This window comes from Oncorhynchus kisutch, linkage group LG20 (genome assembly GCF_002021735.2).
Source record: "Oncorhynchus kisutch isolate 150728-3 linkage group LG20, Okis_V2, whole genome shotgun sequence".
In the NCBI taxonomy this organism is placed as follows: domain Eukaryota; kingdom Metazoa; phylum Chordata; class Actinopteri; order Salmoniformes; family Salmonidae; genus Oncorhynchus; species Oncorhynchus kisutch.
This window is the reverse complement of record NC_034193.2, coordinates 12,624,896-12,641,241: the sequence shown is the minus strand read 5'-3', so window position 1 is coordinate 12,641,241 and position 16,346 is coordinate 12,624,896. Positions and strand designations below refer to the sequence as shown.

Genomic DNA, 16,346 nt, shown 5'->3' with positions numbered 1-16,346 from the left:
TTGTGAGGTGCACCAGTCCCTCTTGCAGCAAAGCACCCCCACAACATGATGCTGCCACCCCCGTGCTTCACGGTTGGGATGGTGTTCTTCAGCTTGCACGCCTCCCGTTTTTCCTCCAAACATAACGATGGTCATTATTGCCAAATAGTTATATTTTTGTTTCATCGGACCAGAGGACATTTCTCCAAAAAGTACGATCTTCGTCCACATGTGCAGTTGCAAACCGTCGTCTGGCTTTTTTATGGACATTTTGAAGCAGTGGCATCTTCCTTGCTGAGCGGCCTTTCAGGTTATGTCGATATAGGACTTGTTTTACTGTGGATATAGATACTTTTGTACCCGTTTCCTCCAGCATCTTCACAAGGTCCTTTGCTGTTGTTCTGGGAATGATTTGCACTTTTCGCACCAATATATGTTCATCTCTAGGAAACAGAAGCGTCTCCTTCCGGAGCGGTATGACGGCTTCGTGGTCCCATGGTGTTTATACCTGCGTACTATTGTTTGTACAGGTGAATGTGGTACATTCAGGCGTTTGGAAATTGCTCCCAAGGATGAACCAGACTTGTGGAGGTCTACAATTGTTTTTCTGAGTTCTTGACTGATTTCTTTTGATTTTACAATGATGTCAAGCAAAGAGGCACTGAGTTTGAAGGTAGGCCTTGAAATACATCCACAGGTACACCTCCAATTGACTCAAATGATGTCAATTAGCCTATCAGAAGCTTCTAAAGCCATTACATCATTTTCTGGAATTTTCCAAGCTGTTTAAAGGCACAGTCAACTTAGTGTATGTAAACTTCTGACCCACTGGAATTGTGATACAGTGAATTATAAGTGAAATAATATGTCTAAACAATTGTTGGAAAAATTACTTATGTCATGCACAAAGTAGATGTCCTAACCGACCTGCCAAAACTACAATTTGTTTGCAAGAAATTTGTGGAGTTTTAATGACTCCAACCCAAGTGTTTGTAAACTTCTGAATTTAAATGTATATGTGTGTGTGTGTGTGTGTGTGTGTGTGTGTGTGTGTGTGTGTGTGTGTGTGTGTGTGTGTGTGTGTGTGTGTGTGTGTGTGTGTGTGTGTGTGTGTGTGTGTGTGTGTGTGTGTGTGTGTATGTGTGTGTGTGCGTGTGTGTGTGTGTTTGTTATTGGGTGATGTCGTTGTATCAGCCTGGTACGGTGTGATGGGTATTCAGGGCAGGCCCCAAACAATACCCCCTCTCATTAAGACACAAGACACTGACTAGCTACTAAAACATACTCACAGCAGAGGGCTCTCTCTCTCTCTAAATGAACATAGTTCAGAAAATGTTTATCTGTGTCTTTGATGGTTACGTGTTTGACCCCAGAGCTCTGGGTTAGAGGTAAAACTATGACATCACTAAACAAAGGACAAATGTCCAGGAGAATACCAAAGGAGACATTGGGATAGTGATATCTGCTGTAGAATGACAGGATGACGGAGCAGAGCAGTACCTATCTGCACCAGTAGGCTGCAGCAGAGGACAGCTTCTTTGAGTTACATCATAATGGGACTCCCTGCAAACATGCCACTTTGATACAGTTAAGGCCAGAAGTGACTTCTCATGGCAGGTTAGGAGATCATTTTCCCTTACCCTAACCCTAAAATTGTATTTCAAAAAAGTATTTCATGATTTTAAACTGAATCTTAGGAATATTGCATACAGTTTTTACATTCAATTTCAATTGAATTCATTTACATTTTAGTAATTTAGCAGACGCTCTTATCCAGAAAGGTTTACAGTTAGTGCATTAATTTTAAAATAGCTAGGTGGGACAACCACACATAGATGTTTACTCAATAAAGGGGGAAAGTGGTGAGGAGGGGGTGTGAAAGGGGGAAGGCTATGAGATTATTAAGATACTCTTTAAGGAAGTAGGGTTTCAGATGTTTTCAGAAGATGACCAGGGACTCTGTTGTCCTAGCTTCAGGGGGAAATTGGTTACACCATTGGTGTGCCAGGACAGAGAAGAGCTTGGACTGGGCTGAGCGGAGCTGCCCTCCTGTAGGGGTGGAAGGGCCAAGAGACCAGAGGTGGCCTGCTGGTTTTCTGTTCTACCTGATAATAAATTGCATCCACCTGGTGTCCCAGGTCTAAATCTCTCCCTGAATAGAGGGGAACAATGCAGAAAAGCAATGAAACTGGCTTTGAGGTCTAGAGTTGAGTTTGAGGGTTGTAGAGGAGCGAGTCATTGCAGGAGCGAGTGGAAGGCACCAATGACTTGGTGTATAGAGAGAAGAGGAGAGGGCCTGGAACCGAACCCCCGAGGGACACCAGTAGTGAGAGTGCGTGGGGCAGACACAGATCTTCTCCACATCACCTGGTAGGAGCGGCCTGCCACATAGGATGCAGTCTATGAGTGTGCAGAGCCTGAGACACCCAGCCCTGCGAGGGCGGAGAGGAGGATCTGATGGTTCACAGTGGATTTAATGGGTCACGGTGAATTCAATATTCAAATTCAATATTTGAAATAAGTTTACAAACTATAATTTCAAGTTTACCAAAGTTTAATATATTCAATTTCTCAGATGCATTCAGATTCAGTTTTAAAATTCAGTTCTCTAAATTCAGTTCTCTAAATTCAGATTCATAACTTCAAAACAACATCCTGGTGCTTTTCCAGCTAGGAAAGGTAGAAGAGAACAGATATAATCTAACGCTCTCTGTGGGAAACAGAAGGTATTGTAATGGACGTCACGATGCTTTCCCCTGAATCAGCTCATACCACCCCCCCCCTTAGTGACGTAATTCCAGGACTGTATAGTTGCTCTCAAGGCTGTCTAACGATGCTAATCTAAAGCCTCTTTTGGCCTCTTATCTGCTCAGACCTGCTGGTTAACCACAATACCAAAATACCACCTACTGTTGGCCTCTTTACCACTGCCTGCAGCTACACCAAACACCCACTAACTATTTCTCTGGCCCCACTTACTAGCCAACTACCCTACACACCCACTAACTACCCCTCAAGACCTTACTCACGGGCTAAATACCCCTCAGGCCCCCACGCACTAGCTAGCTACTCCAAACACCCACTAACTACCCCTCAGGCCCCCACACACTAGCTTACTACCCCACACACCCGCTAACTACCCCTCAAGCCCCCAACTCACAAGTTAGCTACCCCACACACCCACTAACTACCCCTCAAGCCCCCACTTACTAGCTAGCTACCCCACACACCCACTAACTACCCCTCAGGCCCCACACACTAGCTAACTACCCCACATACCTACTAACTACCCCTCATGACCCACTCACTAGCCATGTGCACCACACACTGCTAACTGCCCCTCAGTCCCCCACACACTAGCTAACTACCCCACACACCCGCTAACTACCCCTCAAGCTCCCCACTAACTACCTTGAGGGGTAGTTAGTGGGTGTGTGGGGTAGCTAAATACTCCACACACCCACTAACTACCCCCCAAGCCCCAACTCACAACCTCATTATACTTGGTCCTTTACAGTACTATAATAACACCTACTGCTGTTCTGCTCTCTATAGGTCTCCCCTCTGACTTGACCTGGAATCAGAACCTTGATTTGTGGTACAGGATTGTGCCTTTCCAAATACCTCCTCACTACCTCAAACATTTTAGCCATCAATGGGATGTAATGCCGATTATAAATATTATGGCCAAGGATGCATTTAGACAGGCAGCCCAATTCGGATCTTTTCTTCTCACTGTGAAAGAGATTTGATGTGATTGGTCAAAGACCAATTAGTGGAAAAAATACCAGAATTGGGCTGCCTGTGTAAATGCAGCCCAAGTTAAACAGAATCTGGCAGCTGCATGGAACTGGTTGGCGACTAGACAAAATATGTGATGATCGTCTATAGATACAACGTTTTTGTATCTCTGTTGGACATTGAATGCTCAGATGAATGACTGGGCTCTGGCGTTGTCTGGTTGTCTCCTCAGTTTATAGATTATAGGATTTACTGTTTACCACTGGACACAGACAATCACATAATGTCATAGACAATTAGACATCAAATGTCACAATTAAATTAGTATATTTATCAAGGAAGTCTTGCAAAGGTGCTTTAATGACGACATTGGAATTGGTAATGTAGTTTATGGCAGATCCTTTGGTAATGTAGTTAATGGCAGATCCTTTGGTAATGTAGGCAGATCCTTTGGTAATGTAGTTAATTTACTGTTTACCACTGGACACAGACAATCACATAATGTCATAGACAATTAGACATCAAATGTCACAATTAAATTAGTATATTTATCAAGGAAGTCTTGCAAAGGTGCTTTAATGACGACATTGGAATTGGTAATGTAGTTTATGGCAGATCCTTTGGTAATGTAGTTAATGGCAGATCCTTTGGTAATGTAGGCAGATCCTTTGGTAATGTAGTTAATGGCAGATCCTTTGGTAACGTAGTTAATGGCAGATCCTTTGGTAACGTAGTTAATGGCAGATCCTTTGGTAATGTAGTTCATGGCAGATCCTTTGGTAATGTAGTTAATGGCAGATCCTTTGGTAACGTAGGCAGATCCTTTGGTAATGTAGTTAATGGCAGATCCTTTGGTAATGTAGGCAGATCCTTTGGTAATGTAGTTAATAGCAGATCCTTTGGTAATGTAGTTAATGGCAGATCCTTTGGTAACGTAGGCTGATCCTTTGGTAATGTAGTTAATGGCAGATCCGTTGGCAACGTAGGCAGACCCTTTGGTAATGTAGTTAATGGCAGATCCTTTGATAATGTAGTTAATGGCAGATCCTTTTGGTAATGTAGTTAATGGCAGATCCTTTGGTAACGTAGTAAATGGCAGATCCTTTGGTAACGTAGTTAATGGCAGATCCTTTGGTAACGTAGGCAGATCCTTTGGTAATGTAGTTAATGGCAGATCCTTTGGTAATGTAGGCAGATCCTTTGGTAATGTAGTTAATAGCAGATCCTTTGGTAATGTAGTTAATGGCAGATCCTTTGGTAACGTAGGCTGATCCTTTGGTAATGTAGTTAATGGCAGATCCGTTGGTAACGTAGGCAGACCCTTTGGTAATGTAGTTAATGGCAGATCCTTTGATAATGTAGTTAATGGCAGATCCTTTGGTAACGTAAGGGGATCCTTTGGTAATGTAGTTAATGGCAGATCCTTTGGTAACGTAGTAAATGGCAGATCCTTTGGTAACGTAGTTAATGGCAGATCCTTTGGTAACGTAGTTAATGGCAGATCCTTTGGTAACGTAGGCAGATCCTTTGGTAATGTAGTTAATGGCAGATCCTTTGGTAACGTAGTTAATGGCAGATCCTTTGGTAACGTAGTTAATGGCAGATCCTTTGGTAACGTAGTTAATGGCGGATCCTTTGGTAACGTAGGCGGATCCTTTGGTAATGTAGGTGGATCCTTTGGTAACGTAGGCGGATCCTTTGGTAACGTAAGGGGATCCTTTGGTAATGTAGTTAATGGCAGATCCTTTGGTAATGTAGTTAATGGCAGATCCTTTGGTAACGTAGTTAATGGCAGATTCTTTAGTAACGTAGTTAATGGCAGATCCTTTGGTAAGGTAGGCAGATCCTTTGGTAATGTAGTTAATGGCAGATCCTTTGGTAACGTAGTTAATGGCAGATCCTTTGGTAACGTAGTTAATGGCAGATACTTTGGTAACGTAGTTAATGGCGGATCCTTTGGTAACGTAGGCGGATCCTTTGGTAATGTAGGCGGATCCTTTGGTAACGTAGGCGGATCCTTTGGTAACATAGTTAATGACAGATCCTTTGGTAAAGTAGTTAATGGCAGATCCTTTGGTAATGTAGACGGATCCTTTGGTAACGTAGTTAATGGCAGATCCTTTGGTAATGTAGTTAATTGCAGATCCTTTGGTAATGTAGTTAATGGCAGATCCTTTGGTAACGTAGTTAATGGCAGATCCTTTGGTAAAGTAGTTAATGGCAGATCCTTTGCTAATGTAGTTAATTGCAGATCCTTTGGTAATGTAGTTAATGGCAGATCCTTTGGTAACGTAGTTAATGGCAGATCCTTTGGTAAAGTAGTTAATGGCAGATCCTTTGGTAATGTAGTTAATGGCGGATCCTTTGGTAACGGAGGCGGATCCTTTGGTCGCTTAACAACTAAAAACACCTAGAATGTTAGAGATCCGAAGTTGAGATTTTTTTTACATCTCAAGTCACAGAACAAACACGCACACACACACGCACATACACACACACCCTCGTCCTTCAGTCTCCATGTGCAGGGTTGTCCTGTGTCCATGTGAATGCGGTAATCTGATGATTACCCTGATCCAATTGGCTAAATGAGGCACCCCGCTGAGTTCCCAGAAGGCATTGCTGTTTGATCTTTGATCAGTCTTAAAGTAGAAACAACACAACACCAATATGTCCAACTCTACTTCACAGGGCTAGCTTCTTTATTAACATGTCCATTTACACAATGGCCTCATCATCCTTCTACACAACATACAGAAAGAAAAACAGAAGGATTTCTCATGGCAAAACAAATCATTTACACAATGGCCTCATCATCCTTCTACACAACATACAGAAAGAAAAACAGAAGGATTTCTCATGGCAAAACATTTTTTTTTCCGTAAATAAAATAATTTAAATGAATTACACGGTTTAAAAAAAGTTATGTATCAATACTAGACTATTTACAAAGACAACAGTAGCCTGGGAGTTGGTCTGTGAGTGTGTGGGTATGTACAGTAGCTCTTGATAATCCAATAAGAGAATGCTGATTGGACCTGCTGAGTGACCTCACAGAGCAGACGGCTGGGGTCAGAGTTCAGGGGTCAGAGGCCAGGGGTTTAGCTGCCAGTCTCAAATGTCCTCAACTGTGGGGTCACCCCTGGTTCACCCCCGCCACGTCTCCTTTAGCCCCTCCTCCCTAAACTTCAACAACATCGGGTTAGGGTGAAATGGATCCACCTCTTCCAGCCCAGGAGTCTCCAGCCCTCCTCCATCTCTCAAATTAAGTTAGAAATTAAGAACTTTAAAGAGTTGATATCTGGGGTGTTTCAGTCCTTTTCTTTTGAATTTTCTATGAATTATCTAATAGAAAAAACTGCACTACAGGTGGATCCAAAACATATATTCCTTGGGCTATGAATTAACATTTAACCTTTCCACTTTAACCTCCTCTCTGGGAAGGGGAGCGGGATGCATCGCAACCACCAGCCCCACATTATCCATAAAACACAACATACCTGGTTTCCTGACCGTACTCTTAAAAATGCATTTTCACAGTGCAATGCAAAACATCTGACATTATGCATTTTCATGACACTGGGTGGTGTTTAGTTTTTCCCTCGTTTTATAGAAAATGAAATATGAAACAGAGCAGAATTATACAGAACGTAAGAAAACTGAAGCAGAGTAGCAAAGCTGAGGTTGGAGGAGAGGTGTGTGTGTGTGTGTGTGTGTGTGTGTGTGTGTGTGTGTGTGTGTGTGTGTGTGTGTGTGTGTGTGTGTGTGTGTGTGTGTGTGTGTGTGTGTGTGTGTGTGTGTGTGTGTGTGTAAAAGGTATGAGTGTTAGAAAAAGTGTGTATTGTGTGTTAGTCTGTGTGTATTGGAGTGGGGGAGGGCATATTGGAAATTGGTTATAATGTGACTTATACATACATTCATGCATTCGTACATTCAACATATCGTAAGTGCTGACATGTACTCAAGAGTCCATTTGTGTCCATTTCAGTTTTCCCTTCAGATGGACAGTATTGTGTGTGTCGGGCATGTATGTGTGTATTATGTGTGTATTATGTGTGTATTATGTGTGTATTATGTGTGTATTATGTGTGTATTATGTGTGTATTATGTGTGTATTATGTGTGTATTATGTGTGTATTATGTGTGTATTATGTGTGTATTATGTGTGTATTATGTGTAATAAATGCAAAGGAGTTGTTCAATCTGCCCTTCTTCCCTTCGGTGGGAATGGTCTCAGTTTGTGTCAACGTGTCTTGTTCAGCTGCCCGTGGCGACACCATCCACTCCGGCCTCGTCCACTGCATTGCCTTTACTCATGGCTTTCATCTTGTCCATGATGTCAGTAAACGTCTCCTTCACTGTCTTCTCCAGGATCCAGCCTTCGCTCTCACACTCTGGGTCCTCTGGGTTGGCCAGGTTAGACAGGGAGGTATTCACGTACTGGAGGCCGATCATCACAATAACCTACAGGGGATAGAGATAGACATATTAGTTACATCTAGCCTGGGCTAAGACTTACAGCTAGCCTGGGTGAAGAGCTACACCTGGCCTGAGGTAAACACTAGCTTCAGCGACTTGCTCATGTACTGGAAGTGAAAACCCATAACTTAACCTAACCCCACATTAACCAATTTACAGGGGCTGAGAGAGATAGCTATAGCTGTTAGCGCAGGATGACATGTCTAACAGAAGACACCAATCAGCATTCAGCAACTGAAATATATCTTTGCTTATGTTCCAAGTCAACACATCAAACCCGTCTGAAACAAAGAGTTAGCTAAAAACAGAGATTCACACTGACAGGGTAAGCAACAACAGGCACCAGCAATCATAAGTTTGCCTCACGGGCATAGGCTAATGTAGTAGCATCTGTGTAGCCCTACAGAACCGAATAAAAGACATACCCCATTCCACTACTTTGACACTATCTGCCAACGGCCTGGGAGGACGGGACACCACCACTCAACACCCTGTAACTCTTCTGAAGTCAAATCTCGTATGCCCAAATAGTTCTCTGCTGCTGCCACCACAACATCTATTTTCTGTGATTTTACGTTCCATCTCTGCGGTACAGTTGATAAGCATTTCTATGAACGCTAAGAAGCCAGCCTTAATGAAGCTCAAAACACCCTCTGACACAAATCTATTACTCAAAACACCCTCTGACACAAATCTATTACTTTCTTCACTGCCTCAGCATACGACAGCTTCTGCACCACTCTGACTCAGGCCACTTCAAACTGCCGCTCTCGCATCAAACACTTCCGATCCCCAACAACATGGGCACCCTTACAGTTGACACACGCAACTTTATCCACCAAAACGACACAATCCTCTGTCCTATGCCCTCCTGCACACTTCCCACACCTTGGAATCTCCCCCCTACACACGGCTGCGACATGAACATAAAAGTTGCACGTGAAACAGTGCAATGGGTTCGGCACAAAAGCTCTAACAAGATTAAAAAAACATGTATTTAACCTTTATTTAACTAGGCAAGTCAGTAAAGAACCAATTCTTATTTACAATGACAGACAACCGAAGAAATTCTGACAGAAATCTATTACTCACTGGGATCCTCACCATTGACCCATCCTCCTCTACCATTGACCCATCCTCCTCTACCGTTGACCCATCCTCCTCTACTTTCTTCACTGCCTCAGCATACGACAACTGCTTTGTTCAGGGGCTGAACGACAGATTTTTACATTGTCAGCTCAGGGATTCAATCCAGCAACCTTTCAATTACTGGCCCAACACTCTAAGCACTAGGCTACCTGCCCCCCCAACATGACTTTGTTAAGTAGAGACTTTGACTCAAAAGGACTGCGATGACTCCTCTGCTTCACCACGCTCCCCACCTGGTCTGCATCACACCAAACGGCAGGCATCACAAACACAAGGATTATTATTATTTTAAAAAACATTTTAAATACTCCTTTTTCTCCCCAATTTTGTGGTATCCAATTGTTAGTAGCTACTATCTTGTCTCATCGCTACAACTCCGGTATGGGCTCGGGAGAGACGAAGGTTAAATGTCATGCATCCTCCGATACACAACCCAACCAAGCCGCACTGCTTCTTAACACAGCGCGCATCCAACCCGGAAGCCAGCCGCACCAATGTGTTGGAGGAAACACCGTGCACCTGGTAACCTTGGTTAGCGTGCACTGCACCCGGCCCACCACAGGAGTCGCTGGTGCGCGATGAGACAAGGATATCCCTACCGGCCAAACCCTCCCTAACCCGGACGATGCTAGGCCAATTGTGCGTCGCTAGCGCTGCAGTAAAGCGCCCTTAACCACTGCGCCACCCGGGAGGCCCCACCAGGAATTTTCAACTTCAATTGCTCCAGCTTTTGTCAAAAGTAGATTAATTCTTTTTTTTACATTTATGCTAAGCCTTTTCCAAACTTTAACATTCCCCTAACCTGCTACGTTAATTCTCCAAACCTAGTACGAAAAGACAAATATGATGTTAATTTGACAAAAGCGGGATCCTTTCTAGTATGACCCCTCTGACAAAGCTATAGGTAAGGTAATACCATGGAGACAGTTGCGTAACCATGGCTATTCCAGGTAGGAGATCTCTCGGGTTGTTTTTATCCCTGATAAGCTTCAGCAGATTGAGTCCAAGTCCAGGTTTTCAGGACAAGTTAAGGGAGCAACTGAAGGCAATAAACAACTTCTCTGGTAGAAAACGGTTTATGTGGCATCTATATTAGTCAGAAACATTTATTCTTGTGTCAAAATTGACTACAACAAAGTGTAAATAGCATCATTTTGGTCATTGAGTCAGTCTTGTCCAAAACTGACATTTGCAAGATAATTAGGAAAAAATGGTATGTCACAGAATGAAGGGTACCGTAACAGCTTTCCTTGGGTTGGATATATTTGAAGTCCCTAACTAGCCCCAGAGATAGGCTATCCAACGTCAAACTAACTTTGACAATTCCAGACCTGAGGCCTATACATAGTTTGAGGAGTTAGCGAGGTAACTTTGGTCAACTCTGAGTTCAACTCGGGATAACTGGTACCTCTAAAGTTGCTCACCTTTCAGGCAGGTAAATTCCTGTGGCTACAAATCATTCAGAACTAACCTGCTCAAATATATCCTGAATGAAGTGTCTGAGCTGCGAGTTGAGGACCAATGAAATTAGATTCCCTCCCTCTCGCAAAGATTGCATCATCCCTTTCATTTGAGGAACATGACTGATTCAATATTTTATTCATAAAAAAATGTGTGTTCAAAAAAAGTTACATTAAAATACCTATCACATTACACATTTAGTAATGACAGAATGCATTTTAAACTTTGCACAGAAACTTTTGCTTTTATTGATAGGTATGGGGGAAAAAAGTGCTTGTGCATTGACAAGCAGGCCAAAGATGGCATTAACGATCAATAAAGACTTCAACAAGCCTATTTCACGCCATAGCCTGCTGAAAATGACAGATAACTTTTCTTTCAATTTGATTTAGGCACAATTGAAAATGTGGCACTGACTCGCCATTACATTGGTGTTTCAGCATTGTCTCAATGAAGAGTTCGGTGTTCGACTAGCCACATACGACATAAGCCTGCTAGAGTTAGCGGCCGGCGGACAAGCAATATCCACATCGGAGTACGAATGAAGCATGAGCTGGACTGTGAAGCTAACTGAAGCTGGCTAGCATTAGAAAACGATAAGTAGATCTAGCTTAAATCATAGTATACCCCTCTGGTCAGATTGTTTCAAGTTATCTGGAAAGGTGAGTGACTGTAACTGTGCACGGTTTTGGCCGAGTGAAAGTGCAAACGCTTCCCACGTTCGAACACACACACCCGAGACACCCACATCAAAGCCTCCAAGACCCAAATCTCGCTCTCAGTTGCACTTCCTAATGAGGAGAATTGAAATCAAAGCTGAATCAAGTTCAGGTATTTTATTGGTTTGGTTGGAGTGAAAGCCTGCATCCATACGACCCACAAGAAGACCACTAAAGCGTTACCAGCCATGTGCACTACCACTGCCTCTACGTGTGTGTCTGTGTTTACCATTGTAAACCTGGCAGGTGTGTGTCTGTGTTTACCATTGTAAACCTGGCAAGTGTATGCCTGTGTGTACCGTTGTAAACCTGGCAGGTGTGTGTTTGTGTGTACCTCTGTAAACCTGGCAGGTGTGTGTCTGTGTGTACCGTTGTAAACCTGGCAGGTGTGTGTCTGTGTGTACCTCTGTAAACCTGGCAGGTGATGGCATCCCTACAGCAGAGAGCAGGAGGCGTAGAAGCAGGTATCATGACTAAGGCATGAGGAAGGGTTGGGGTGGAGGAGGTGGAGGTGGAGGGGGGTGGTGGAAGGAGCAGGTGGAGGTGTAGGGAGCTGGTGGAGTTCGTGGGGGGAGGTGTAGGGAGGGGAGGAAAGTAGATGGAGGTGGTGAGGGGAGATGAGGGAAGTGGAGGGAGGTGGTAGGTGGTGGTTGAGATGGAGGGAGGTGGAAGTGGTGGAGGGGGTGAGAGAGGTGGAGGGAGGTGTGGAAATGTACATTGAGAGTACAGGAGGACACCATGCCAGGAATTCTGGATCTAGCCAGGCATCTTTGTCAACTCTCAGTTAAAACTTCATCACAAAAAACACCCCATGCCTTTTAACAAGCGAGTGAAAGGGAGTATTTGGTAAAACTTTATTTGGAAAATCCATCTGTAGATGCTCTTTTCTTACCTCCAGAATAGTGACCAGCAGCACCAGGGCTCCTATGCTGTTCATCATGCCTCCGTAGTAGGAAATCAGAGCGTCGCGGCAGCCCCGTTTCCAGATGTTCAGGTCTTCGGTGTGGTGGTCGTAGGAGTAGTGGGCCGTGTTGTTGGTCACCTGGTACTGGATGCAGGGCCGCGGGGAGCCGGGGTTACAGCAGCTGAATGGAACAGCATCCATCAGGTACTTCCCATCCACGTTGCTGCCGATACGACTGGGGGGTGAAAGGGCAAAGAGCAGAGGTTAAGGTTTTATGGCTTAGGGTCAGTGTATTGTGTGTTAGGGTCAAGGTCTTATGGGGTTAGGGGAGTGAAAAGGTAGCCTCCATCAAGTACTTCCCATACTCATTAGTGCTTAAATGACTGGGGGTCAGAGGGCAAAGGGCAGATGTCATAGTCAGGGTAATATATAAAAAGCCCTACCCAATCAATCCATCATAACGTATTGTAAGTGTGATGAAGTCCTAGTGAACTACCAGTATTTAGAAAGGTAGTATTAGGCTGAAAGACCTGACACAACCCTGACACAACCCTGACACAACCTAACACTGCTTTTACGTGCTCTTTCCATGACAAAAGGTTTGCAGTGCTTGCATTGTTTCTGACAGAGCTGAAATCTGTTCACATTCTACCTGGTAAAGAGAGGATCACGAAGCTCTATCAGTCACATGCTGTTTGAATGGGATTAACCCCGTTTGCCCCTCTCCTCACATTGGATTTGCGAAGAAACAGTGCAAACGAATAGTGTCACTTGCTTTCCAAAAAAAGGTGCATGAGCCAAAGGAGAATGAAGAATGAACTCTGCTTACATTGGGAAGGAACTATGATACTTTCACTACATCTCGGTCTCCAACACAAACAGATGAGCACACTGAAGATGAGAAAAACATTCAGCAACTCTCATTGAACACACATCCTCATTGGTAAGACATCTATCTGCCACAGACTCAGAAATTACAACAAAGGATTATGGAGGATAAGGATGCACACCACTTACAAAGGATCTCTCTCAGAATGACTTTCCTCCACTACACTGAGAAGGCATTTCAGAGGATGTATTGAAATGGTTGAGCCATTACTTCGAATGATGATGTATTGCCTAAATGGAATTAGTGTGCATACTAACTAATCGATGGCTGGATATACAGTAGTAGCTAGTTAACCTAGTTGTGGCTTGTCAACATAGTTATAGTTGACTGGTAATCAATCAAGCAGTTTGTTGATCGTCTGAGTAGATGTGGATGATCCCCATAAGGTGAGACTGACTGAACTGACCGTGACAGCAGTAATCTCTCTGATTCTGTAGCAGGGAGCGTGCATTTGGCCTTTGGGTGGTCTGGCGGTAGGGTTTCAACTGTGATTGACAGTTGTAGGGCAGTACTAAATTAGAGTCATGCAAAGAGTAGTCTGATGGGATCAGAGATGAGAGAGTGACAGGGATATGAATCATTTCCAGTCATTCCCAACAACAAGGACATAGAATAACACTCTGTTGGGAATATTGAAAATGCTTGATAACGCTGACACTAGACAGGTCCGATTTTCTGAATGAGATGTATTAAAGTAGGGTTGGAGCCACTATTAACTCACAGGCTCACAACACATACACACACACACACACACACACATATACACACACACACACACACACACACACACACACACACACACACACACACACACACGGGTGCATGTACGCCTTATACCACTCACTTCCCCTTTAGACAACCACAACTACACACTTGATATCACTTACACTGACAACCAAAACTTGAAACACCTGAATCCATACACACCTTACACCAGACACACTGCAAAACAGACCCCGGAATCATTCCCCTTCAACTCTCACAGACTGAATCTCCTTCCCCCACCTCCCGTAAGCCAGACACTGTTCAGTAATCCTTTAAACAAACCCACATGCACACACCACCATCACCACCTCTAACACTAAAATCTAAAATCCACTGACCCTGTAATCCCTCCTTAACCTTATAACAAAAAGTGGCCCTTTGATATTACTTAGCCCCCACCCCCTCGCACCTGCAATCCCTTTATACTGAACACCCTTTAACAACAGTGGACACCACCCCCCTCCCCCATAAACTAACTCTACAATCTCCATTCATACCATTTGTTGGTATGGGCCTATTATAGAGTCATCTTATTTAAAATAAAACGTACATCACTATGTTTAACACTGATCTAAGGTCAGGTCATTATAACCTCCTAATGGTTAGGGATCTTTAGAACTGATCCTAGATCTGTTGCTAATATCATGACTCACTCTTTTACTTCCTTGGCACTGAAGTCCAGGTAGCGATTGCTGACCCACTGGATCTCGAACCAGTCCCTGAAGTTGTTGTTGCCGCAGCAACGGAACTCCATCTGCATCTGGTCCAGGGTTCTCTTCATGTAGCAGCGTCCCGGCGTGTCTGTGTCCTTGTAGAACTTCAGGGCGTTCTTCAGGCCCTCGGCCAGCGTGAACTGGAGAGGGATCCTCATAAGGAAGCAGAGCAGAGCCGTCAGCACCAGGAGACAATTGAAAACCACACAGGAGACTAGGAAGGGTTTGAGCATAGGCTTCCACCTGGAGAACTTGCTGGGGTCCAGGGAGTCATAGCAGATCTTGCCTCCCATGGCATTGATCCCACAGGCCAGTAGCCCCACGCCGATTAGTAGGTTAGGAACGAAGTGGCTCTCATTGTTGTCCATCATCTCTGAGCGCTTACGCAGCTCGATCTTAAAGAACAGCCCCATGCTGAAGACCAGCACGCCTGCCATCACTGAGAACCAGTACATCAGCCATACGAACTGGGCCAGTTTCACCCGCTTCTTCAGGTCAAACTTGACCTTCATTAGTGCCATGGTGGCAATTTAGGGAGATTCCTAAAATGAAAATACACCTCTGAGATGAGATATAGCTCTAATGTCTGAAGGTCTGGTCCTTCTTTTGGATGTCCCAGGCAGCAGTTTCAGCAGGGCAGGAGTGTCAGATCAGCCAAAGATCTGTAATCCATCCCAGAGAGAAGGAGAGGTAAGGAAAGAGGAGTGCTGTTATTACTTCAGGTCCTCTCCCATAATGGCAGGACCCTAAATAGAAAACTCACCAAACTCACCCAGACGGATGACAGAACACAGGGTCACACTTTTCCCCCCTTGCCTCTGTCCCAAACTTTCCCTCCAAAAATGTCAAAATCAACAGGTGAGGCTAATTGTGATGTCCCTTTCACTGGCTGGAGGAGGATTGAGGAAGATCCTCCAGATTCCAGCCAGAGGGGAGGTGCGTCATGATAATTCCCTGTAAGCAGTCTGATCCCATTTACAGAAATCCCTCTCCAGAAGATGAGCCAGGCCGTAAACTGCTGCCAGGATACATAATTGGTTTGAATGCTCACATGGTCCACGGTCGCCCCGATCGAACGCACCGGGGGCCGGAAACGAGGACAGTTAATGGTTAGTGGTTAACAGAGAGCCGGTAGGTGGAACTAAGACGTGCTGCGATGTTGACATGGGTCCCTTGGTTCAGACGAGGAAGGATGTTTGCAGTGTAGAGTCAGTGAGCCGATTCAATAAAAACAACCAAAAAACCTGTAAGCCCCTCACAGACAGACAGGCTCTGGAAGAATGGATCCTTAGAGTAGCTCCTACAACAGTCTCCCCATGACCCACTTAGCTACACCTGCATTCAGCAGCCAACATAAACAACCTGGCAGTCTCTCATCAGAGGGGTCTACTACAAAGCAGGATCAGATCAATTTGATCAACAACCAGAAAGAACTATTTATTTTCTGGTTCATTAAGAAAGCTAAACTGAGATGTTTTCTGGGCTGTTAAGACAATTAAACCATGCCCATTTCTAGCTTATATTTCTAAAAAAATAAAAAGTTATTTCAG

At 44.2% G+C, this 16,346-nt stretch overlaps 1 protein-coding gene across 1 annotated transcript; it reads right to left on the bottom strand.

Annotated features, from left to right (window-relative positions):
• Positions 1–6,392: 6,392 nt before the first annotated feature.
• Positions 6,393–15,682, bottom strand: LOC109866088 (peripherin-2-like). The gene is made up of 3 exons (XM_020454641.2): positions 14,737–15,682; positions 12,418–12,664; positions 6,393–8,181 (listed from the first exon to the last, which is right to left on the bottom strand). The coding sequence occupies exons 1-3, from the start codon at positions 15,315–15,317 to the stop codon at positions 7,975–7,977; spliced, it is 1,035 nt and encodes a 344-aa protein (XP_020310230.1). The 5' UTR covers positions 15,318–15,682; the 3' UTR covers positions 6,393–7,974.
• Between the last annotated feature and the right edge of the window lie 664 nt (positions 15,683–16,346).